The following is a 24,445-nucleotide window of genomic DNA, read 5'->3' as shown; positions in this document are numbered from 1 at the left end:
TTCTCTTCTCCTTTGCTGGCCCTTGCGTGGTCTAGCTAGTCTGGTCTAGCCGGCACTGTTTACTTACACTTCAGGATGCAACCGCTGAATGAGTACGCTCTTTTTCCTCACTCCCGTCTCTTCTGTTGGTATTTGCATGATAATTATGATCTAACTGGTATTGCTAACATTGACTTCGAAACGCAAAGCTATTGAGTGAACGCCCTCTATTCCCTCATTTCCGGTCGCGAAAGTTACCCCCTATAAAGTAATTATAGTTGAAGTAAGTACAATGGTATCATTTGCGGCAACAACGGCTCTAACTACAAGATGGCGGAACTTGGTAGAAACGAGCTTCCAACAAACGAAAGTAAGGTGACGGGCTGGCGTGGTGTGAGCTGCCCCCCCCCCCCTCCCTTCCAGTGACTCTCAGCGTGGGCATAAAGAGATGTCTGAAGCGAAGCTTCGGAATCTAAAAGAGTCATGGAGGCGACGGCCCTGAGTAATAAACTGTGAACGACTCTCGGAGTCCTAAGAGATGTCAGAGAGCGAGGCTTCTGAATCTAACGTTTGCGAGGCTCGTAGAGTTTTAAAAGTCATGGAAGCGACGGCTATAAGTGTGAAAGACCCGTGGGGTTCTAAAGATGTAACCAGAACACTGGCCCGGTCACTCCAGAGGGGGGACATGCGCGCACGCCCATATAGCCGTAAATCACGAAATACAACTTATACCGAGTAGTCATGGTTTGACTATTATAAGGAATACTCGTTGGGGACAAAGAGAGGTAAAGGAGCCCATATCTTGTTACCACCCATTACTGGTATGGATCCTAAATATCTAAGTGCAATGTTACCGTCGTGCCAGATGTCTCCTATCTCCCTCCCACGGTTATAAATATCACAGTAAAGAATTCTAGGTAGCTAGTGTTTGGAGATTTCACCGGCGGCGGCGAAAGGGCGATTCAAGGCAAGGAGAGGTCCACAAGGAAGCCATAAAGAGACGACAGGGACCGTAGGAGAAATAAACTACAGGTATGACTCCGTAATAGTTAATCTAGAGAACCATTCGTGTACCCTACCCTACAACCCTACACTACACTTCTACCCTAATCAACATGGTGCTAAAATCATTAACTATCAATACAGGAGAATCAAAGTGGTAGCGTCATTCACGACATTTCCCTTCCCTTTTGTTTGAGTGAGTTTTGAGTGTTTTCCTTGAGGTCCATTATCTTGTGGTCATTGCGTATGCTCTTGAGAAAGGTGCTATTTGAGAGAAATAATTCAACGGTGCATTTTTAGGGTTCCGTACCTCAAAAGGAAAAAAATGAACCCTTATAAAAATCACTTCGTTGTCTGTCTGTCGTGTCTGTCAAAAAACCTATAGGGTACTTCCCGTTGAACTAGAGTCATTTGTGGTTAAGTCACAAAAAAAACTGGCCAGGTGCTAGTCAGGCTCGCGCACCAAGGGTTCCGTACTACAGTCGTATTTTTTCGACATTTTGCACTATAATTCAAACACTATGATGAATAAAAGAAATTAAAATCTGTTTTAGAAAGCACAGGTAAGGCCCTTTCATATCGACACCTGATATGAAGAACATTGTATCTGATTTTGCTAAGTTTTCATGTGAGCGGTTTCCAATTTTGTTGCATTTAAAAAATGTCCTAGTGATATTGAATGAAGCCGCATCCGTAATGAAGTAAGTTGTTTTACTATTAATTTTTTTGTTCTGTATTATGAACTTAACTACGTTGTCATACATCATACGGAAAGCTGTTTTTAGGTAGGCTGTCTTATAGTTTCGCCATGTCCGTCCGTCTGTCAGTCTGTCTATCTGTCCGTTCGTCCGTCCGTCCTCGGTTAAGCTCAGAGACTATTAATGAAATCTGTAAGTGGGCATCGATATAAATATTAATCACGCCGACAAAGTGGTGAAATAAAATTGTGAAAAATATTTTTTTAGGGTAGCTCCCCTACATGTAAAGTGGGGATAATATTTTTTTCTCGTCTACCCCATAGTGTGGGGTATCGTTGAATAGGTCTTTTAAAAATACTGTGGGTGTGGGAACATCATTTTTCGATTTCTAGATCCGTTTGTAAAATATGTACAAACGGATGCCGTTTAAATATAAATATATAGATTTGAATTTGGCAGGAAAACACGTTTAGTTCGCCTAACAGTATTATGGCACAATAAAAACAATTTGACCCTTTTGGATTTTCCTTTACATGTATATAATAGGTACAGCTAATAAACATTTTAAACTATTATTATTATTATATATATTATATTATATTATATTAACTAGATACCTTTTTTCACTTAGTATTTTGATGGTATAGTTAGAAAACATTGTTACAACAGTTACAATGTTCTTCATATCAGCCCCCCAATTGTGTAAGAATAACCATTTCATGGCTATCGCAATCGTCAAGAAATTCTGCCCTTTGATTGGTTGATTCACTGTTTACATTTTTTCACAGCCAATCAAAGGGCAGAATTCTTGACGATTACGATAGCCATGAAATGGTTATTCTTACACAATTGGGGGGCAGATGTCAATGATACCCCACTTGATATTGTTATCTTACTTCGAAAGTTGAAAATACTAATTATTAATTCATGACCACAATTTAATTTTTTTGTGTGCTACATAGCCCTAAATTCACGGTTTTACAGATTTTTCCCCTCATGACTGCTAATTATGACCTACCTACCTGCCAAATTTCGTGATTCTAAGCCGACGGGAAGTACCCTGTAGGTTTCTTGACAGACCGACAGACAGACAGACAGACAACAAAGTGATCCTACAAGGGTTCCGATTTTCCTTTTGAGGTACGGAACCCTAAAAATTAAAATGAGTTCATGAACAAATAATTGGTATTTTCAACTTTCAAAGTAAGATTACTATACCAAGTGGGGTATTATATGAAAGGACTTACCTGTGCATTCTTAAAGAGATTTTTATTTATTTTTATGCTTAATAGTTTTTGATTTATCGTACAAAGTGTCGGAAAAATACGACTGTAGAGTGTAAAGTGTAGTACGGAACCCTGGGTGCGTGAGTCTGACTCACACTTGACCGGTTTTTCATATTATGATGCACTAGAATCTAGATGATGCCCGCGACTTCGTCCGCGTGAAGTAGTGATAGTGATTGTATTGCTTTAGTGCCGCCCTACTATGTAGGAACTCAAGGAAAACTACATTAGATACCTTATTTTTTGCTACATTTTTTTACTATATATAACTCATAAGGGACATGATAAAATAATAGAATATGTTGTAATATCTGAGTCCACTAGTCCGAAAAGACGACCTGCGGAATAAAAATAATATTAGTAGATATCTACCTAGTGTGAAAACAAAACATGAAAGGTAAGCGAGTGTTCAATTTCTTTTTTAGGGTTCCGGAGTAAAAAAGGAACCCTTATAGTTTCGCCATGTTCGTCCGTCTGTCCGTCCATCCGTCCTCGGGATAATTTCAGAGACTATTAGTGCTAGAAATTTGTAATTTGGCATGGATATAAATATGAAAATTTCAGCTTTCTATCGTCATTCAGACCGAAGCTATGACTGCTCGAAAATACGACGAAACGCTTCGAGAAAAGGTACGTAGTGCCCCGTCCTTTAGTTTGGCTCGTCTTGGCGGGGGCACTGCTGTGCCCCCTGATTAATCACCACTTTGTCAGTGGTGAAATAAAATTGTGATAAATATTTTTTAGGGTAGCTCCCCTACATGTAAAGTGGGGATGATTTTTTTTTCTCGTCTACCCCATAGTGTGGAGTATCGTTGAATAGGTCTTTTAAAAATACTGTAGGTGTAGGAACATCATTTTTCGATTTCTAGATCCATTTGTAAAATATGATGTTTTAAAGTCCTAATTTTTATTAGAGTCAAATGTCCCGCTTGCAAGATTTCACTATTGCCATACCCCTTCCAAGTTAGCCCGCTTCCATAGACTGCATGATTCATCACTTACTAGCAGGTGAGATTGCAGCATGGGCTAACTTGTATCTGAATAAAAAAATACCGGCCAAGTGCGAGTCAGGCTCGCGCAACGAGGGTTCCGTACTACAGTCGTATTTTTTCGACATTTTGCACGATAATAATTCAAAAACTATGATGCATAAAAATAAATAAAAATCTGTTTTAGAATGTAAAGGTAAAGACCTTTCATATGATACCCCCACTTGATATATGTAGTGTAGTTATCTTACTTCAAAAATTGAAAATAGTAATTATTAGTTCATGACCACAATTTAATTTTTTTGTGTGATATAACCACAAATTCACGGTTTTCAGATTTTTCCCCGAATATCAGCTATAAGACCTACCTACCTGCCAAATTTCATGATTCTAGGTCAGCGGGACCTGTAGGTCCCTGTAGGTTTCTTGACAGACCGACAGACAGACAGACAGGCAACAAAGTGATCCTATAAGGGTTCCGTTTTTACTTTTGAGGTACGGAACCCTAAAAACCTAAACAAACTAACACATAAATCATGCCAGTAAAATAAATGTTTGCAAAAAAAAACTAAATGTAAATAGATATTAATATACGAGTAGCGAAAAATATATTTTACGGTGCAATATTTTATTTTTATTTTTTCAGTCCTTTTTTATTGGTTGTCAATTGTGTCTTCTTGATTATTTTAGCATAGGTATCTAATATTTATTTTTCATTTGCAGATGCTTCTGGGATCAGTTTTCTTTGTGACGTTCTTCGCTAAGTGCATTCATTCTTATGCTCCATATTATAGTCCGGTAACGACCCTATACCGATGGAAGCAAGTTAACTTCGCTTTTCCATCAGCTCTACATCGTCAGCTGGCCATACAAAACGGGTAAAATAAAATGTACTTCATCATGATCAACCCATCGCCGGCTCACTACAGAGAACGGGTCTCCTCTCAGAGAGAAGGGTTTTGGCCATAGTCTACCACGCTGGCCATGTGTGGATTGGTAGACTTCACACACCTTTGAGAACATTATGGAAGACTCTCTGGCATGCAGGTTTCCTCACGATGTTTTCCTTCACCGTTAAATCACGTGATATTTAATTAATTAAAACGCACATAACTCCGAAAAGTTAGAGGTGCGTGCCCGGGATCGAACCCCCAACCTCCCTTTGGAAGGCGGACGTCCTAACCACTAGGCTCTCACAGCTTTGTGTACTTGTGCAAAATGTACTTACCTATAGTCTCAAAAATTCTTAACAATAAAACAAAGCTACGAATGAGTGCTTCGTTCCTTGATTAGTTTCAGACACATTAAAGTGGATCACTCTTGCGATCTTGCAATTTATTATAACAAAACTAATAAATAAAATTAATAATATACCAGTGCTAGTGCCAACCATGCAACGACTACGACTATAATCTTTTCAACCAACTCCGCTACTGAGGATACAATTTAATAAAATATCATTCTACACGTCATTTCTCTTGGTACCTTCGATTGAATTCAATAAACCGAAATGAGCAAAGCAGATGTCAATAATAAAATTGTTATTTTTACATCGAGACATTAAAGTTTACCGGACCACTCGATTTAAATAGTCTGCTATAAGTAAGATGGTCGTGGGATATACATATAAGTAATACTAACAAATTCCTGAAAAGCCGGCAACGCATTGGCGATTCCATGATTGGTTGTTCAAGGGCAGGCGGTAATAGGTACTTACATAGATACTTACTTACATCAGATGAGCCGCTTGCGTTAGCTCGCTGTTTACACAAAAAAAAAATCCCTATTAATTATATTCCTTTCATCTAAATATATAAAAAGAAAAGGTGACTGACTGACTGATCTATTATCAACGCACAGCTTAAACTACTGGACGGATCGGGCTGAAATTTGGTATGCAGATAGCTACTATGTTGTAGGCATCCGCTAAGAAAGATTTTGAAAATTCAACCCCTAAGGGAATGAAATAGAGGTTTGAAATTTGTGTACTCCACGCGGACGAAGTCGCGAGCATAAGCTAGTTTTGAATATAAGAGGCTAGATAAATTGCGCTTAAATCCACAGTCAGTTAGTTATGAGTTAATACGCTATTTGTCTTTTAAAAAATTACCAACAACAATTATTTTCATATTAATTAAGTTGCCTTTATTTTAAACACTAGCTGATGCCCGCGACTTCGTTCGCGTGGAATAAGGTTTTTTAAAAATCCCGTGGGAACTCTTTGATTTTCCGGGATAAAAAGTAGCCTATGTCACTCTCCAGGTCTTTATCTATACCCATGCAAAAAATCACGTCAATCCGTTGCACCGTTGCGACGTGATTGAAGGACTAACCAACAAACAAACACACTTTCGCATTTATAATAAGGGTACTGATTTCAGAGAATTCAATCAAATTAACGTTGTTCCTGTGGGTGTTGAAAGATGGAAAGATCGGCTATTTGTGACAACGCCCCGTTGGAGAAAAGGAATTCCAGTGTCGCTGTCCGTGCTACCTGTCACGGCACAGGAGGAATCTCCCTTGTTGACACCGTTCCCTAGTTGGGACTGGCATACAGCAGGTTTGCTCATTTCTTCCGTCGTCAATATACGATACTCGGGTATTTTTAACCGACTTCAAAAAAAGGAGGAGGAGGAGAATCTTTTTTTTTCATTTTTTTTTATTTTTTTATTTTTTATGTATGTTCCCCGATTACTCGAAGACGCCTGGACCGATTTTGAAAATTCTTTTTTTGTTTGAAAGGGTATACTTTAAAGTTGGTCCCATTTAAATTTAGTGAAGATCTGATGAACATCTTCGAAGATAGATACTGGAACTCCTCAACGGATAAGAGTAAATTGCTCGCGATCAGTGTAATAGCTTAGTAAACAGTAGATTTTTAACCAGTCATAGCATAATTCCATGGGGCCACTAAAAATTGTGAAATAAAATTTTTTTACAAAAAAAATAAAAACCGACTTCGATACACAAACACTAAAAACTGAAAAATAATTTAATTTATTACCGAATATATTATGTATACAAGAGTTAATATAGTTCCATAATAATATTTTTTGGGGTCGGTGCCAATGACGTGCCATTGTGGAGTCTCATAAAAATATGAAGTCTAGACGATTCGCGCAGCTAAAGCTAATTGGCACCGGCACCAAAAAGTATTATTATGGAACTATATTAACTCTTGTATACATAATATATTCGGTAATAAATTAAATTATTTTTCAGTTTTTAGTGTTTGTGTATCGACGTCGGTTTTTATTTTTTTTGTAATTTTTTTTATTTTTAATAGATATAGCGAGCAAACGAGCAGGCGGGTCACCTGATGTTAAGTGATTACCGCCGCCCATGAACATTTGCAGCACCAGAGGACGCGCCGATGCGTTGCCGGCCTTTTAGGAATTTGTTACTTTATACTTTGACGTAAATTTTTTTTACAATTTTGAGCTTTTACAAAATAACGAAGGTCTGACACGCGCTGGCTCTTAGTCCATATTTCTTCAGTAAGCTTAGTAAAAAGTAGACTTTTAATCATTCATAACATTTAATAAGTATATACATTTTTATTAGTTGCCTATTAGTAACAGGTTTGATTTCTTTTCACACAGGGTCAACTGGAGGGTTTGATTTAATAAAAATCTCATTATTACAGATAACTGTACTGGCTTCACGTCTGTCTTCAGAACGAGTGTAGACCATTGCGGAGTCATGTGGGCCATTGACACTGGACAAGTAGATGGTTTCGACACGTCCGCGTCACCACCACCACGCCAATTATGTCCGCCCACACTTTTTGCGATAAGCTTAGAAACAGACACCGTTCTCGGACGTTTTCCTATCCCCACCGAACTCACTTTACAAAACTCATATATGACTAATGTTGTAGTTGACACAAGAGATTCCGATTGTAAGGATTTACATGTTTATATCGCCGATGCTTGGCGATTTGGGCTTATAGTCTTTAGAGCCGCCGATGCATCATTCTGGCGGTTTAACCACTATACATTCTACCCCGAACCTTTGCTATCGAATTACACAATTCACGGAATAAACTATCAATGGACTGATGGTTTATTTGGGATGGCTCTAGGCCAAATGAACCGCGGGGATCGTCCACTTTATTATAATTCATTGTCAAGTTCTCTTTCATTTGTGGTGTCGACTTCAGTGATACGAGATCCTTCACGTGTAAATAACTCTGTTGATGAGTTTAAACTTCTCGGCGAGAGTCGCGGTCCAAGGGGTCAAGTATCTATTTCAGCTATAGATCGCAGTGGTGTCATGTTCTTTAACCTAGTTTCTCTCGACAGTATCGCGTGTTGGAATACGCGCAAAGCTTACACTAATAACAATTTAGGTATTGTGGCGCATAATAATATCACCCTAATATTTGCTACCGACTTACGAATAGACCATGGAATTCCACAGACTGTGTGGATAATAACAAACCGAATACCTTTATATCTAGCTAATTTAACTGACCCAAACGAGTTTAATTACAGACTAATGTATTTGGAGCCGAATACCGCTATTCAAAACACTGTTTGTCAAAATTAATTTTTCTATGTAATGCTTGTTAATTTTAAACAGCATTAAATTGTCAGATTCATTAAATCTTTTGTTTTTTTATAAGAAGTTTTATTTAACATGTTTAAAATATGTTGATTCAAGCTTCAATTGTTTTGATATCGATTATTACTTTTCTTATGTTTAGAAGAGGAATTGCTAGATCTATCTGAATCACCAATACTGTTTTTTTCACTAGATGACGGTGATGGGTTTCTTTTATTTTTGCTAAGATTTAAAATACCTTCTGGATTTGAATTTTTTGTCTTTAGTTTATTAACTTCACTGCCCTTTGATTCAGCAGAAGCCTCCACTCTTTCATTGACATTCTTTATTGTTCCCCCTAAATCTGTTTTTGAATTATTTGGAACTTGTTTATTTTCTATTCCTTCACAAATATTTTTAGAACATGACTCATTTATCCTTTCTTGTGAACTTATAGGTATGTGTCTGGATTTTTGTGTAGTCAAATTGGTTTTAAATGGATTAATAGTGTCTGTTGATACTTCTTTAGTAGATTTTACAGACTGGGAACTAGAATTACTTCTAACCACAGGTACTTTACTTTCTGATGTGTTTGAAGCGCCTAAAATATCTGTTTTTTTCCCAAAAATCTGCGGATAGTCACGCAAATATGAAGCGATTCCACCTTTACTATTCCCAACTAAAGGAGGTGTGTCCGTTTCTTCAGACGGCATAGCGGTGCATCCTTGAGTGTGGCTCGGTGAAATCGCTTGCGAATTACAATTTAAATTTTCAATCAGTTCTGCATTATCTTTTTTCAAATAAGCGCCTATTCGGAATAGCATTAATACAAACTGTTCAAGAATGCGGTCCGTACCACGAGCTACCACTACTTCGCTACCAAACCAGTCTTCGTCTGTGCCTATATCTGATACAGTTCTGTTAGAAGTAACGGGCAAGGGACACAGAGCATCTAAAGGAGACGTTATGTCTACGTAACTAGCTGCTGGTGACCCTTTTTTTGATTCGAGAATACTTGTGAGAGCTGGTGTGGCCATTTTGTTTGTCAACGAGGTTTGCTCGGTGTAACTGTTAAACAAATTAAATTTATTGTGAAAAAAAATATATTCTTTACTGGACACCAAAACATAAAGAAATATAAGTATGACAAAATAAATAAGTATTTGCTCAATATGAATACGTTGAAATAGTAGTTCTATTAAATAATTCAATACAAACTTACGCCTATTCTATATTATGTATGAAGTCGGGCGAGCATAATAAAAGAAACTAGAAATCAAAGCGTGAAGCTCACCCGAGTTCAACATAGTACATACACGTGTAGAAACAAAAGTTATTTTTTTATTTTGTAGTGGTTTTGGAAGTCGGTTTTTTTAATGTTCTTTTTTATTTGAATTTGTTACCTTCATTTGTGGGAACTGTTTTATCTCTGGTAACATTAAGAAGTATCAGAATTCCACGGAATTAAAAATCAGACTAAGTATAGTTATATAATAATACAACTTACAGACTGGCAGTAAGTTTTTTGCGTAACTGATCTTCATCTTGTAAAGACTTAGTTCGACGTCTACGCACAGCTAATTCCAATCCGTAATCAAGGTCTTTTGTTGGCAATACCGCCGGGAATGTTTTGAATGCCAACGCCATTTTCAAATTATGATAGTATCTACAGAGACAAATAAATATTTCTACTATACTAAAATTGTAATTGTTTGTCTGTTTATTTGTTTTACGAGCATCGTGCTAAACCACTGGGCTGATTGTGATGAAAAATTAGTAGTTCGATATAAGGTAAGACAATACCTAGGATTTAGGTTTTTTCTTATTGTAAGATTTCTCAAAAAATGTTTTCCATGAACCTTTTAATTGCTACATTGCTATATTATCTGTAGGTACCTACTTCTTTGTTTAAAGTTATATTCCTCATTGCTGAGGGTCGTGAGTCCTTTCCATTAATCACATTATGGCAGCCGGCAGGATTTCTCTTGAGATAATAATGCGGTGGGTTCCCAGATCCTTCCGCATATAACTCACTAGAGAACGAGATTTCGATTCTTAGGTTTTACATTTTCCCCCTATCTATACCTACCTACTTACCCAAAAATAAGCATCCACATATAAAACGCGGGCATTATCGAAGCCAGCTTGATGATGACGAATCTGATACAAGGTGGCCGAGCTGGTCCCAGAAGAACACAAGTCCCGAGCCCTATTGCCAGACTCGTCAGCTCACACAGCAGATTTCTTATTGCAGCTAGTAGAAGCCATGGGAGCACTAAAGTGGGACGTTCTTCCTGTTGAGTGTAAAATACATAGAGTACGAATCCACAGCCAACGCGTCTCCTACAGATCAAAATTTTACTGAGTTACTGAGTACTGAGTTACCTGGCATCCCGGGGACAGGCTACTACTACGGATAGGCTACTTTGTGTCCTGGAAAATCTAAAGTTCCCACGGGACCTACTTAAATCCAAGCGGGCGAAGCCTCAGGCATCAGCTAGTATACCTAGCTACTCGTTTGTTTTACTTCTTAGATGCGTGATCACTACGCACAGTTAGCATTCCACATAGTACGCGACAGGTCGAGATGACATTTGAGGTGGGGACGCCCCGCACACCCGCACAGCCCCCGCGCTTACCCGGTGCGGGATAGCGTGGGTGACGTGCGGGGCGTTCCCCCAGCCTCATAACCCGATTGTCGACCTATCCATCTCGACCATCTCGATTCTCAACCTGTCGTGTACTATACTTACAAACTGTTAAAACTGACAAAATTCTCTTGAGTCAAAGTAGGTATTTCAATTTCATAAACTCAAAAAATATAGCTGGATAGGTATAATGTTATATTGGCGCACGGCCAATAGGTTATGATTTTTGATTCATTGGAATGCAGTCATAATAATTAAGCTCCGATCGATATAAGTATTCATCATATTATATCATCATCATGATCAACCCATCGCCAGCTCACTACAGATTACGGGTCTCCTCTCAGATTGAGAAGGGTTTTGGCCATAGTCTACCACACTGGCCATGTGCGGATTGGTAGACTTCACACACCTTTGAGAACATTATGGAGAACTCTCAGGCATGCAGGTTTCCTCACGATGTTTTCCTTCACCTTCAAAGCAAGTGATATTTAATTTATTAAAACGCACATATAACTCCGAAAAGTTAGACGTGCGTGCCCGGGATCGACCCTCCGACCTCCGATTAGAAGGCGGACGTCCTAACCACTAGGCTATCACAGCTTCTATACCATTACGAAATAATAATATTATAATGGTCGACTACTATTTGACACAATTTAGAAACAACGGTTTATTTAAACTTGGCTATAGTCTATCTATAGATTAAAATATCGGTCAAGTGCAAGTCGGACTTGCACACGAAGGTTTCCATACCATCGTACACAAGAAATAACACTTTTTAATTTTTTTTAATTTTCAAGACTGCCCTTTTGAAGTTTTATTATTTGTTGTTATAGCGGCAATAGAAATACAATTCTGTGAAAATTTCAACTCTGCCTGTTACTGTTCTCCAGATAAAGCCCACTGACAGACAGACGGACGGACGGACGGACAGCGGAGGCTAATAGGGTCGCGTTGGCACCCTTCCGGTACGGAACCCTAAAAGCTATGTTGACTGGACTTGTGCGGACCGGTAGAATTTCTCTAATCCGTGTAGAAAACCTAAATCACCTAAATCGACCTATAGTCCGCTTCTTTAACACGGGTATATTTATATTAATCCTAAAGAAAAAGAAAAATTCCTATGGGATGTCGCGGTCACCCAATTATTAGTTGGTAAGTTTAAAATAGCTATTAGTAGCTGTGATAGCCTAGTTGTTGGGACGTTCGCCTTCTAATTTGAGGTCGGGGGTCCAATCCCCGGGCACGCACCTCTAACTTTCGGAGTTATGTGCGTTTTAAGTAAAAATATCACTTGTTTTAACGGTGAAGGCAAACATCTTGAGGAAACCTGAATGCCTGAGAGTTCTCTATAATGTCCTCAAAGGTGTGTGAAGTCTACCAATCCGCACATGGCCAGCGTAGTAGATTATGGCCAAAACTCTTCTGTCTGAGAGGAGACCCGTACCTACTCTGTAGTGAGCCGGCGATGGGTTGATCATTATGATGATGAAGTTTAAAATAATAAGTAAGTAACCAAAAATACAGGATACAAGAGCACAATGTACGAGGCGAGGTAGACGTACACCGTGAAACACTGGGCCAGCATCAAACCAGAGATCATGGTGCGGATTGCCCGTTGTACGGGGAGCGATATCTCCGGAGGCATCTTCATTTGCCATACCTTAATAAGAACGTATAAAACTGGTCAAGTGCGCATTAGAACACAAATAATACCTATTAATAATAGGTAGGGTTCTGTACTCAAGAATCAAGCTAGTTGCTAAAAACTTGGCGATCATTAAATGGTAGGTACCTACATAGTTCTTTCACAAGGAACAACACACTTAATCCGCTATAATCCGCCAAAACAGACAAATCTGTATGGAACAACGTGCAGCATGCGACATGCACGGTTCTCTCTGCTACTACTGAAGCTGCAGGAAAAGCAAGTATTTTAAGAAATACCACACATTACCAGAAATCCTAGAAATATTAAGTAGGTACAAGTTAAATTAAAACAGCCCGACGCCAATGATATTATAATATTATGTCCCAACACTAGGTCGATTTCGTAAAACCTGCATCGATCATTATTACAATCTCAATTGTTATGATTGGCTAAATTTGTGCGATTTTTATTGCAACAATGCATTGTAGCTAGCGTCAACCAATGAGAGTTGACTGCGATCATGACATTGTACCGCAATCGAGCAGCTGTAGAAAAGGGGGTGGTCATTTTCGATGAATTCAAAGCTTCTCGATGCTATGGGCACAGACTAAAAATAATATAATGTATAGAAGCAGGCGTTACTTTGCGGAAGTCCATGATATACAATGAACCAATAACTTAATTTGCTATAATCCGCTGAAATAGGTCAAATCTGTATGATGCAACATGCAGCATGCGAAATGCACCGCCCGCCCTTCCACTGTTAACCATGCAGGGAAAAGCAGTCTCTAGGCAAACAATATGCATCACCACCACGCAGCACCACACAAATCCCAAAACACACTCGATGCACGTTTCGCCCCGACACCGGAGCATCCTCAGGAGATGTAGACCTTACAATGCACATTATTGCAAAAAAAAAGGTGTTATTACCTACCAGAGGTTCGACGAAGCCTTGAAGCTACAACGATCGTGCGGCAATGGCGATCCGAGACGGCTCCAGTAATTCCGGGACCTATAACATGGCTGAGTCCTGACAGAGTCGTTATGGTCGTTATTTACCACGAAATCAAAGGCGTTGGAGTACTGTGTCTCTCCTTATACGGTGGTATAGGTACATAATACAGCTGATGTAAGTAATATATTATTAGGCACCTGTTTAAGATTAGCGTTGACTTTGAAGAGAGTAGCATCGAAGATGGTTCGCAAAAGTCCAAGGAGCGTCCACAGACATACCTCAGACTGAAAGCTCATTCCTACGTAAGACAGTATGTTTAACATGTTTTTAGATACGATTTGCTTAAATTTTAAACATGGTTGGATGAGTGGTTTTTGATTTGTTTGTTGCTTAGATGACGAACTCTCGTTAGAGAGTAGATAGATACATATTGTTCCTTGCGACTATGTTGTTTCTTACTATTGTTTTTTATGATTTTGATGAATTAATGTCACGGCAATATCATTCATGGTTTGTTTGAGTGACGTTTATACTCAAGTTTTTTAATCTCTTTTAAGTTTTAACAGAAATATGTATTGATATCATATTGATATTGTAATTTGCAATCATTACACGCTTTTCCACCAGAGATGTACTAAGCTGCGTTGCTATGCTAGTATGATATCCATCAACCACTTTCATTGCTCCACATAGCTTGGCATTAGTGGAAACGAATTCAACGAAGCTATGGATGAGAGCTATGAATGGGAGCTACGGATGCGCGAGTGGTAGGTATAGGCCCACAGGTTCCATGCTCTCCCTGCCGTCGATGCATCGCTTAGCTCAAGACGCACATCTACCTACCACGTGGTAATAATTTATGCTATGAAGATAAGATGCATATCTTGATAGCATAAATTATTACCCGCTCCGCTACACCGCTTAGCATTAGTGGAAACGGTCAAATAGTTTAGGAGCTATGCGGTGAGGAGGTCAGGTTTCGGGTGTTCGGTTAGGTACTGTACCTAACCGAACACCCGAAAAGCATTAGGTAGGTACCTTCCGACTGGAGCAGTCGGGTAATTATACTATAAATAAGTATAGTCCGCGACAGGTTGAGATAGCAAACAGGGTATGAGGCGGGGGGACACGCCGCACACCCGCACGTCACCCCCGCACGTCACGCCCGCTTGCCCGCACCGGGCTAGCGCGGGGGCTGTGCGGGTGTGCACCCTCCCCGACTGCCTACTCGACCTGTCGCATACTATACCTAGATAATATTTTACTAGGCTTCTATTTATAGCACACATAAGTAACTATGCACAGAAGTTAACTTCCGCTGATTTTTTTGGCAAGCAACTAGAATTTGAAAGTTGTTTTGATCTCCCCTCCTGCCTGCGTAGTGTGTGGTATGGTTTTACTTAATTTAGTTTTTACCCTTACGGTGCATCCACACCACAGCTATCATTTTTGTTGAGCAACGTTTCAAAGTCAAAGTCAAAGTCAAATGATTTATTCAAAATAGGTAATAAATTGAAATAACTATACTTTGCAAACATAAACTCAGTAGTTTTTTCTCAAAAATACTTTTCCTAAACCCTTGATTTCGGTGAAAATCATCGTGCCTCTCACCTTTCTCATACAATGTCAAGTGAAAAGCAAATAGGTTTGGTCGAGCGTCCTGCGTCACCTGTTTATTGGTTATTATGATTATATTTAACGAATTTTTTGAATACAAGGTAATAAATTACTCTTTTTGATGGTCTGATGTTAGATTTGTAAGATATACCTAGTGGTGATAATTATTACGCATACTTAAAACTAAAGCTACGAGGGTTCCAAACGCGCTCAGGTCGGAGAAGAGCCCACAACAAACTCAGCCGGGTATTCTTTTTATTATCACCACTTTACAAAATTATTGAAACTTATTAGAACTATCACAAAGCCGTTTCCAAATGTTACTCAGCAACATCAGGCAACAAAAAGTTATTTATTGTTAATTTATGTTGCCGCGTTGCTATCGGTGCATCAACACCGCAGTTATCTTTTGTGGAGTAACATCGTGCAACACGGTAACATTAGGTAACAATCTGTAACTTTAGTGGCTAATTGTTACTGTTTGTTGATTGTTACTCATCGCGTCCATACTGCCACCAACATAAATTAACAAAATATAACATTGAATAACTTTCGGCAACAATCAAATAGTACGGCATAGTATTATTATGTTCTCCAACTTCTGCAGCCAACGGACGTGTCGCCATGGAAGATCAAGAATTGATTATAGCAACAGCATGTTTTCAGATTTTGGCTCTCAAACAACTCAAAAACAACAAGGCACCAGGTGATGACGGAATCACGGAATCATTTTTATACTTTGATGGTAATCATTCATCTAAGGATTGTTATTACTATTAATTGTTTTATTATTTACATTATATACAGCTATGTTAGTGGCTGTTTAAAATATACCTTTATTTGACAACCCTATGATGCACGGGTAAAGAATCCTTTGTTTGCAGGAAATACAATAGATCTTTAACAAACAAGTTAAAACAAGTGGTCCTTCAGATTGAATTTTATTCAGAAGTATTAGGACCTATGACTGTTCAAAATATAAAACACTAATGTTAAAAAGTTTTATTGTTTTATAAGCCCTTAGCCGGCTGGTTTGACTATACCGCATGCTGTCTTGTTGAGGTAACATTCTCTAAAAATGTTATCGATTGTTAGAGAATGTTGACTGTTTTGGGTAACATATCTCACAAACTCTATTATGTCACTGTGAGTGTAAATTTTTTTCTCACACAATTTAAGTGTAGAATTATAGAAGTGTTTGATCAATTTTATTAAGCTCTCGCAGTAAAGCTGCTCCGCTTCTGCTGAATCTAAAACTGTTTTACGACATCGTCAAACTACTTATTCATTTTCAGCAAGCCCAGCCGTCCGTCGTCGCTAGGTTCAGTTGACGTTCTATCCAACAAGCAGTGTGTTCTTAACAATTGCAAGAGGATATGTCTAGTACGAGTGTATAATATAACTGCTTCTATGCGTTGTCGTATGATGCTTTGACATTTTGCTGCACCATACTACAGGAGAAATAATGCAGGGTAATTAATACCTATCATAATGGTGGCGACGCGCGACGTGCGCCACACCGTTATGACACAGTTTAACGAAATACGTTATGATGTGTCCTCACCCTTAGGCATAAGGGTGAGGTAAACTGCTTTTAGTAAGTGTCTACTTCTTTTTTTTTGCTCTAATTTTTATGTATAAGTTACATAGTTAATAAATAATCGGCGTTGCACTATATCTTTATACACTAACCCGAAAGGACATACAAATTGCTAAGCGTTACAAATATTACAAGTGTGGTAAAAACAAAACATGAAAAGGTAAGGAGTTTTCACAGTGTTAAACATTTATTTTTCGGAATAATGTTATAAAAAAGCATGCCTATTGCTTACATAGTAGGTACCTGCCCCACAAAGGATTTCTGCACTTTGATATTCGATAATCTGTAATTGCTAGTAGACTGTGTGTACTTATACTTATATTTTTCTGCCTTACAAAGATTATTTTATATGTACCTAGTTACTTAGGTACCTAAGTGTATTGCGAAGGCACAATCGATTCGCATGATCCGAATTTATTAATTGATCGAATGGCTCTTTTCTGCAATATAAAAGTAGTTTGGATATCAGCCATTTTGCCCCACAATAAGATGCCTCAGGCTCATGACATTTAAACCCTGTGGAAGCAGGAGTAGTACCTAGACAAGTCTAGGCGTTTCAACATCGGTGAAATTGTCTAATTTTCCTGAAGGCGAAAGCAGCTGAGCTGATTTTTAGGGTTCCGTACCTCAAAAGGAAAAAAGGAACTCTTGTAGGATCACTTCGTTGTCTGTCTGTCTGTCCATCTGTCCATCTGTGATCTGTCCGTCCGTCTGTCGTGCAGTCAAGGAAACTTTCCCGTTGATCTAGAATCATAGGCAACGGTCTTATAACACAAGTAAAGGGAAAAATCCGTAAACAGTGAATTTGTAGTTAGATACATCACAATAAATTAAAATGTGTTCATGAAAAAATTAATTTACTAAATCACATATAGTTGACGCAACCTACATAAAAGTGTTAGGTATGTATCTTATTTATGTAGTTTATTGGTTCGGACTGATTCAAGACTCTTGAGTCAATCCGAATCAATAAACAGACCACGTTATGAAATCTGTCGAAGCACGCCGGAAATACAATTCAGCTTGCTTGCACTAGGTGGCGCATTTCCGTTTCGTTTAATTTGCATCCGGCTACGACATATTTTTTTATAATAATTTCTTTGCAGATGCTTTTGAGATCTCTATTCATAGTCACATTCTTAGCAACGAGTATAAAATATGGCTATGCTCAATATAACCCTCTGGGCACACTATATAGATGGAAGCAAATTGACTATGCTTTTCCAACAGGTCTACAACGTCAACTGGCATTACAAAACGGGTAAAGTATCTAAAAGTATTCAGTAACTTTTCCAAATACATTAAATAGCATGAATAAATGCAAAATTAAACAGCATAAAAATTCCACATTTATTTTAATTATTTGTTCACCTACCTTAAAATAAATATTTCAGGCAATTTAACCAAACCAGCGTGATTCCACTGAGTGTGGGAAGATGGAAAGATCGGCTATTTATGAGCACGCCCCGTTGGAAAAGAGGCGTCCCAGCATCTCTGTCTGTGCTACCTGTCACAGCACAGGAGGAATCTCCTCTGCTGATACCATTCCCTAGTTGGGACTGGCATACGGCAGGTTGGTTTATTCCATTTGTATATAAACGTTAATGTTGAGCCCGTAACTTTAAAACTATAAACTTTTTAAAGAAATCTTACAACTGCAGACCTAGATAGACAAAGATGTTTGACTACAGATGCAAATATTTGTAGAAAGCGTGTACAATATTTCATTCAGTTTGACTGGTTAGTATTCAAATGATAAAACCAAACTTGGTACGTTTGTATGGAAAACTCTGAGAAAAGTTTCTCAGAGTTTTCTCTTAAATATTCTGCCAATTTCTGCCAGTCGGTATACCTGCGGGACCACAAAGGCGAGACGGGGTAGGAATTATCCTACCCCGTCTCGCCTTTGTGGTCCCGCAGGTATGCATACGTATGGTCTGTCTAAAATAATATCTCTGTGGCCGACTGTATGAAGCATCTCTTTAGGCTGTGTCGCTGCTTACTAGTTTCAAAAATTTAGTTTTCTTACATGTAGTTTACGGGTATGTTTATACCAGTGGCGTGCAGGTCATAGAGGCATAAATGCACTGCTTACCCCAGTTGTAATAGCTCAATGCAAATTTTACATTATGACCTGCCAGTAAACAGGTTCCCCTAACTAATGCCTACCCTGGCTTCAAACCCTGTGCACGCCACTGGTTTATACGTACGGGTACAAACCGCTGAATAGTTGATCTGACTAGTGCAATTTAATGAGCCTTACTCTTTTTTTAGGGTTCCGTACCTCAAAAGGAAAAACGGAACCCTTATAAGTAGGATCATTTTGTTGTCTGTCTGTCTGTCTGTCTGTCAAGAAACCTATAGGGTACTTGACCTAGAATCATGAAATTTGGCAGGAAGGTAGGTCTTATATTAGACATTAGGGGGAAAATCTAAAAACCTTGAATTTGTGGTTACATTACAAGAAAGAAAATTAAAATGTGTAAAATGTGTAAATTGCTATTTCAAACTTTCAAAGTAAGATTACTATACCAAGTAGGGTATCATATGAGAGGACTTTACTTGGACATTCTTAAACAGATTTTTATTTATTTTTAGGCATACTTAATAGTTTTTGAGCTATCGTGCAAAACGTCGATAAAATACGATACGACCGAATCCTCGGTGCGCGAGTCTGACTCGCACTTGGCCGGTTTTTGACGGGTTCCGTACCTCAAAAGAAAAACGGAACCTTTATAGGATCACTTTGTTGTCTGTCTGTCTGTCTGTCAAGAAACCTACAGGGTACTTCCCGTTGACCTAGAATCATGAAATTTAGCAGGTAGGTAGGTCTTATAGCTGACATTCGGAAAAAAAACAGAAAACCGTGAATTTGTGGTTACATCACACAAAAAAATAATTAAATTGTGGTCTAACTAATAATTAGTATTTTCAATTTTTAAAGTAAGATAACTATATCAAGTGGGTATCATATGAAAGGGCTTTACCTGTGCATTCTAAAACAGATTTTTATGTATTTTTATGCATCATAGTTTTTAAATTATCGTGCAAAATGTCGAAAAAATACGATTTTAGTACTTCCGTACTAAAATCGTATTTTTTCGCCCTCGTTGCGCGAGCCTGACTCGCACTTGGCCGGTTTTTTATTGCAGGATAGGCTTGTGCCTGACGACAATCATGCTTAGAAAAACAATAATGTCTAGGTTGGATTGCGCTTGCCTAGAAAGCTACAAAACTCATTATTACTTACTTATTCGACAGGTTGGTTGTAATAAATATCCCATTATTACAGGTAACTGTACCGGTTTCACGTCCATTGTCAGGATGAGTATTGACCACTGCGGAGTAATGTGGGCCCTCGACACTGGACAAGTGGAAGCTTTCGACACACCACGCCAATTATGTCCGCCTACACTTTTTGCCATAGACTTAGAAACAGATACAGTTCTTGCACGTTTCCCTATCCCTGCCGAATTTATTCTAGAAAATACTCTATTTGTAAATCTCATAGTAGATACAATAGATCCTGAATGCAGGGATTCACACGTTTATATCGCCGATGCTTGGCGATTTGGGCTGGTTGTGTTTAGGGCTGCCGATGCATCGTTCTGGCGGTATAGCCACTACACATTCTACCCGGAACCTTTGCTATCAAATTACTCGATTCACGGACTAAATTTTCAATGGACCGATGGTATCTTTGGGATGTCTCTAGGCCAAATAAACCGCGGCGATCGACTGCTTTATTATCACTCATTGTCAAGCTCTCTTGCATTTTCGGTGCCAACTTCAGTGGTACGAAATCCTTCGCGTGTAAATAATTCTGTTGATGAGTTTAAGCTCCTTGGCGACAGTCGCGGTTTGAGGGGGCAAGTTTCCATTGCAGCTGTAGACCGCAACGGTATCATGTTCTTTAACCTAGTTTCTCTCGACAGTATCGGGTGTTGGAATACGCGCAAAGCTTACAGGATTAAAAATTTAGATATTGTTGCGCAAAATAATTACACCCTAATATTTCCTATCGACGTACAAATAGACCATGAATACCAACAGATTGTGTGGATAGTAACAAACCGATTACATATGTATCGATTTAATTTAATTGACCCAAATGAGTTTAATTACAGACTAATGTACTTAGAACCAAATGCAGCTATTCAAAACACCGTTTGTCGGAACTGAATTTTTAATCTAAGGTGTTAATTTTATAGTACATTATTGCAAAGGCCGGGAAATAGGCAATTGCAGGTCGAGTATGAGTTTGAAGGTCGAGCCGTAGGCGAGGACTTCACTAACTACGAGACAGGCAATTGTCATTACCCGCCGAGGCATATATGTATAGTGTTTTTCTCAAAATAATGCAGGGAAATAAAACACACTTTTTATATTATACATTAAATTTAATTAATATTAAAAGTTACATTAGACATAATTATTGGGGCAATTACTAAAAGAAAAGGTTATTGATTTCCCCGGTACATTTATGCTTGTTTGTTGAACTTCTGATGAGGTTTGCAGGTGGGCATTGGATGTAGCGGTAGATGGCTGAATATGCTGTTTTGAGGTGGATGGCTGTGGACTTAGATGTTGGCAAGTGGCCAGCGGGTGAGATTCTGTTTCCGAATTAGGTTGCGATGTGATGTTTTGATTTATTTTATTATTAAATTTATATTATATTATTTTATATTATTAAGTAGGTATGTAAATAATAAATTAAGACGAATTTTCAGCTTTGCTGCCAATTTTTTTTTAATCATCTGTGCCGACAGGCAAACGCATTTATGGCTATACAGCCACGTAAACGCAATTTGTACTAAGCAAAAAGACTATGGTATGCCAAGAATGCAGGAGCGTTGTAATGTTCCAAATTCAAAAAACGCTCCTGCAATGGATTTGATTTTGTTTGTCCAAAAATTCGATACTTCGCGTGTTCTTTTTTCGAAAATAATGACAATATTTCCATGCGTGTTTGAGAAAAATATTTTTTTACATTAAATTAAAACATTTTATTGTAAAAGAAGAACTTTTATTTGTAAACCCTTTATACCTTTGTTTATCCCTTTGTTAACCTTTCGGTTCCTGTGAACTAAGAATAGTTCACGTTACTCGAACTATTTGATTTAGTATATACTAGCGACCCGCCCCGGCTTCGCATGGGGGCAATGTAGATACTAAAGAGAAATAATTTTACAATACATTGTTTTCGAGTAACTTTGACCATTTAGGCAGCGCATGCCTCGGTAACTCTCAAATGAGAGGACTTTTTCCGACCTAATTTACATTATTTCAATTTCCATAGGGATTAAAACTTTACCTATAAAACCTTCCTCTTGTATCTAATGGTGAATACCGCATTAAAATCCGTTACGTAGTTTAAAAGATCTACGCGTTCATTCATACATACATACATACAGACAGCGGGAAGCGACTTTATTTTATACTATAATATAATAATAAAAAATATACATATATATGTAGAGAAGAATTAAATAAGTTATATTGCCTGAGATCTAACTAAATTGATGTTATTAGACTTATAATTGAGTACTCCTTACATAAGGCTACTAGGTATTTTCTTTTCTTTTCAGTAGGTATTTAAAAATAAGGAGCTAGTAATATCAACCATGAAATTTTTCTGAAGTTAAATAATCTTCAATTAGTTACTTAGTCTTTTTATTTGCTCGATCTTTGGATTATATTCAATTATTGGATTATTATGAACAAAAATACTATTTTTAGGGTTCCGTACCTCAAAAGGAAAAACGGAACCCTTATAGGATCACTTTGTTGTCTGTCTGTCTGTCTGTCTGTTAGTCAAGAAACCTACAGGGTACTTCCCGTTGACCTAGAATCATGAAATTTGGCAGGTAGGCAGATCTTATAGCTGACATTTGGGGAAAAATCTTTAAACCGTGAATTTAGGGTTAGATCACACAAAAAAAAATTGTGGTCATGAACTAATAATTAGTATTTTCAACTTTCGAAGTGAGATAACTATATCAAGTGGGGTTTCATATGAAAGGTCTACACCTGTACATTCTAAAACAGATTTTTATTTATTTTTATGCATCATAAATTATGTCGAAAAAATACGACTGAAGTACGGAACCCTTATGGCGCGAGCCTGACTCGCACTTGGCCGGCTTTTTTATTTAGAAAGCAATATTGTGCTTACGCTCAAAATGATAATACTTAATATTATTATGTGGCTTACATTCTACAAACTAGCACGCTTTTTACATCTAGGAAGTTGTAGTTCACCCCATATACGGTTAAATGCAAACACGTGTTTTTGTCGGTCTCACGGATCACGGTAAACCAAACCTAGTCAGTAGTGACCATCATTGTCAAGCAATTATAGGCCCTACCACTAGTAAACTGAAGAGATATTTTTGCGTATGGTCTATTACATATATGCATTTCTCCGTTACAGTTTACAGTATTGAATCTTTCAGCGGTAAAATTTTACAGTCGGTACTTTAACGTGTGAAGAGACTAGAGAGTGGCGTCGAAGATGGTTTGCAAATGTCTAGTAGATCGCACCTGTTACAATGAAATACCTGTCTTGTTATTAGTAAGTTATATTTGTGCCCACAGAATAAACCAATGTAATTAGTGTTTTCTCCCACTTGTTCGGAATTTGCTACTTTACTGAAGAAAGGATTTCACTGCAGATACAGAGGACTGTTATCGGGTGTTTACTGGCCGCACGCCAGCATTTCCAAGAGGACTGTAATGGAAATTGCTGGATAGTTTGATACTGATGACGAGGTTCTTTATGGTATAGACTAAAATAATAGTACATTATTGCACAGGCCGGGAAATAAGCAATTGCCAGTTCCCGCCGAGGCATATATAGTGCTTTTCTCAAAAGGGTGCAGGGAAATAAATAGACTAAATTCCCATATTTTTTCAAGTTAATGCCGTTTTTAACATGAACTGTACATTTTAGCATGGAATAAATTGCCCATAATGTAAATGGCTTTTTAGTTTTAGCAATCTCATTAAAATACGACAAAAATACTGTTTCGGAGAAAAGTTTTTTTTAAAATAATAATTCAAAACAGTATGTAAGTACCTACCTAGGTCTGCCAAAACTATAAAATATGCCATGAATATGCCTTAACTTTTAAACCAGATATCATTCATATTATTAAATTGGCGCCTACTAACGACGACGGACGCCTTCGTAGGTTTAAGGGCTGCCAACCGTACATATATCACTATGCATATAGTATTGTATAGTACGCGACAAGCCGAAATGGGAATCGGGGAGAGAACGTCCCGCACACCCACACAGCCCCTCGCTAACCCAGTCTGAGCGAGCACGGGTGAAGTGCTGCGGGTGTGCGAGATGTCCCCCGCCTCGTACCCCGATTGCCATCTCAACCTGGACTATACAATGTTTGACTTCTGCGTACTACTGTTAAAGACTACTGTACTGTTGAAGACTACACACAAATACAATA

General features: G+C 38.2%; 3 protein-coding genes across 5 annotated transcripts; 2 read left to right on the top strand and 1 right to left on the bottom strand.

Annotated features, from left to right (window-relative positions):
• Positions 1-517: 517 nt before the first annotated feature.
• Positions 518-8,505, top strand: LOC117987864 (dopaminechrome tautomerase-like). Its single transcript, XM_069502721.1, has 4 exons — positions 518-625; positions 4,678-4,832; positions 6,336-6,514; positions 7,601-8,505. Exons 1-4 carry the CDS (start codon positions 518-520, stop codon positions 8,503-8,505), a joined length of 1,347 nt encoding a protein of 448 aa, XP_069358822.1.
• A 109-nt stretch (positions 8,506-8,614) lies between these two features.
• Positions 8,615-14,107, bottom strand: LOC117988012 (uncharacterized). 3 transcript variants are annotated; one of them, XM_034975109.2, is made up of 5 exons: positions 13,957-14,107; positions 12,667-12,813; positions 10,597-10,793; positions 10,007-10,165; positions 8,615-9,567 (listed from the first exon to the last, which is right to left on the bottom strand). In XM_034975109.2, exons 1-5 carry the CDS (start codon positions 14,080-14,082, stop codon positions 8,622-8,624), a joined length of 1,575 nt encoding a protein of 524 aa, XP_034831000.1. In that variant the 5' UTR covers positions 14,083-14,107; the 3' UTR covers positions 8,615-8,621. The 3 variants fall into 3 exon arrangements, with proteins under 3 accessions (XP_034831000.1, XP_034831001.1, XP_069358558.1); XM_034975110.2 differs by having other exon boundaries at positions 13,978-14,107; XM_069502457.1 differs by lacking the exon at positions 10,007-10,165.
• A 1,968-nt stretch (positions 14,108-16,075) lies between these two features.
• Positions 16,076-21,938, top strand: LOC117987863 (dopaminechrome tautomerase-like). Its single transcript, XM_034974930.2, has 5 exons — positions 16,076-16,121; positions 16,672-16,973; positions 18,083-18,237; positions 18,371-18,549; positions 20,269-21,938. Exons 3-5 carry the CDS (start codon positions 18,083-18,085, stop codon positions 21,156-21,158), a joined length of 1,224 nt encoding a protein of 407 aa, XP_034830821.2. The 5' UTR covers positions 16,076-16,121; positions 16,672-16,973; the 3' UTR covers positions 21,159-21,938.
• The last annotated feature ends 2,507 nt before the right edge of the window (positions 21,939-24,445 follow it).

Source organism: Maniola hyperantus, chromosome 13, assembly GCF_902806685.2.
Source record: "Maniola hyperantus chromosome 13, iAphHyp1.2, whole genome shotgun sequence".
NCBI classification, from domain to species: domain Eukaryota; kingdom Metazoa; phylum Arthropoda; class Insecta; order Lepidoptera; family Nymphalidae; genus Maniola; species Maniola hyperantus.
Note: the sequence above shows the minus strand (reverse complement) of the source record. Positions and strands in the feature narration are given on the sequence as shown.

What these genes read in the sequence shown, in the direction of transcription:
- LOC117987864 (XM_069502721.1), top strand. Translation starts at nt 518, where the DNA reads ATGTCAGAGAGCGAGGCTTCTGAATCTAACGTTTGCGAGGCTCGTAGA. An exon ending in ACCCGTGGGGTTCTAAAGAT is followed by an intron (nt 626 to 4,677) that starts GTAACCAGAACA and finishes TTTCATTTGCAG; the next exon opens with ATGCTTCTGGGATCAGTTTT. An exon ending in CAGCTGGCCATACAAAACGG is followed by an intron (nt 4,833 to 6,335) that starts GTAAAATAAAAT and finishes TACTGATTTCAG; the next exon opens with AGAATTCAATCAAATTAACG.
- LOC117988012 (XM_034975109.2), bottom strand. Translation starts at nt 14,082, where the DNA reads ATGTTAAACATACTGTCTTACGTAGGAATGAGCTTTCAGTCTGAGGTA. An exon ending in TCAACGCTAATCTTAAACAG is followed by an intron (nt 12,814 to 13,956) that starts GTGCCTAATAAT and finishes GTTCTTATTAAG; the next exon opens with GTATGGCAAATGAAGATGCC. An exon ending in AAAAAACTTACTGCCAGTCT is followed by an intron (nt 9,568 to 10,006) that starts GTAAGTTGTATT and finishes TTTGTTTAACAG; the next exon opens with TTACACCGAGCAAACCTCGT.
- LOC117987863 (XM_034974930.2), top strand. Translation starts at nt 18,083, where the DNA reads ATGCTTTTGAGATCTCTATTCATAGTCACATTCTTAGCAACGAGTATA. An exon ending in CAACTGGCATTACAAAACGG is followed by an intron (nt 18,238 to 18,370) that starts GTAAAGTATCTA and finishes TAAATATTTCAG; the next exon opens with GCAATTTAACCAAACCAGCG. An exon ending in TTGGGACTGGCATACGGCAG is followed by an intron (nt 18,550 to 20,268) that starts GTTGGTTTATTC and finishes CCATTATTACAG; the next exon opens with GTAACTGTACCGGTTTCACG.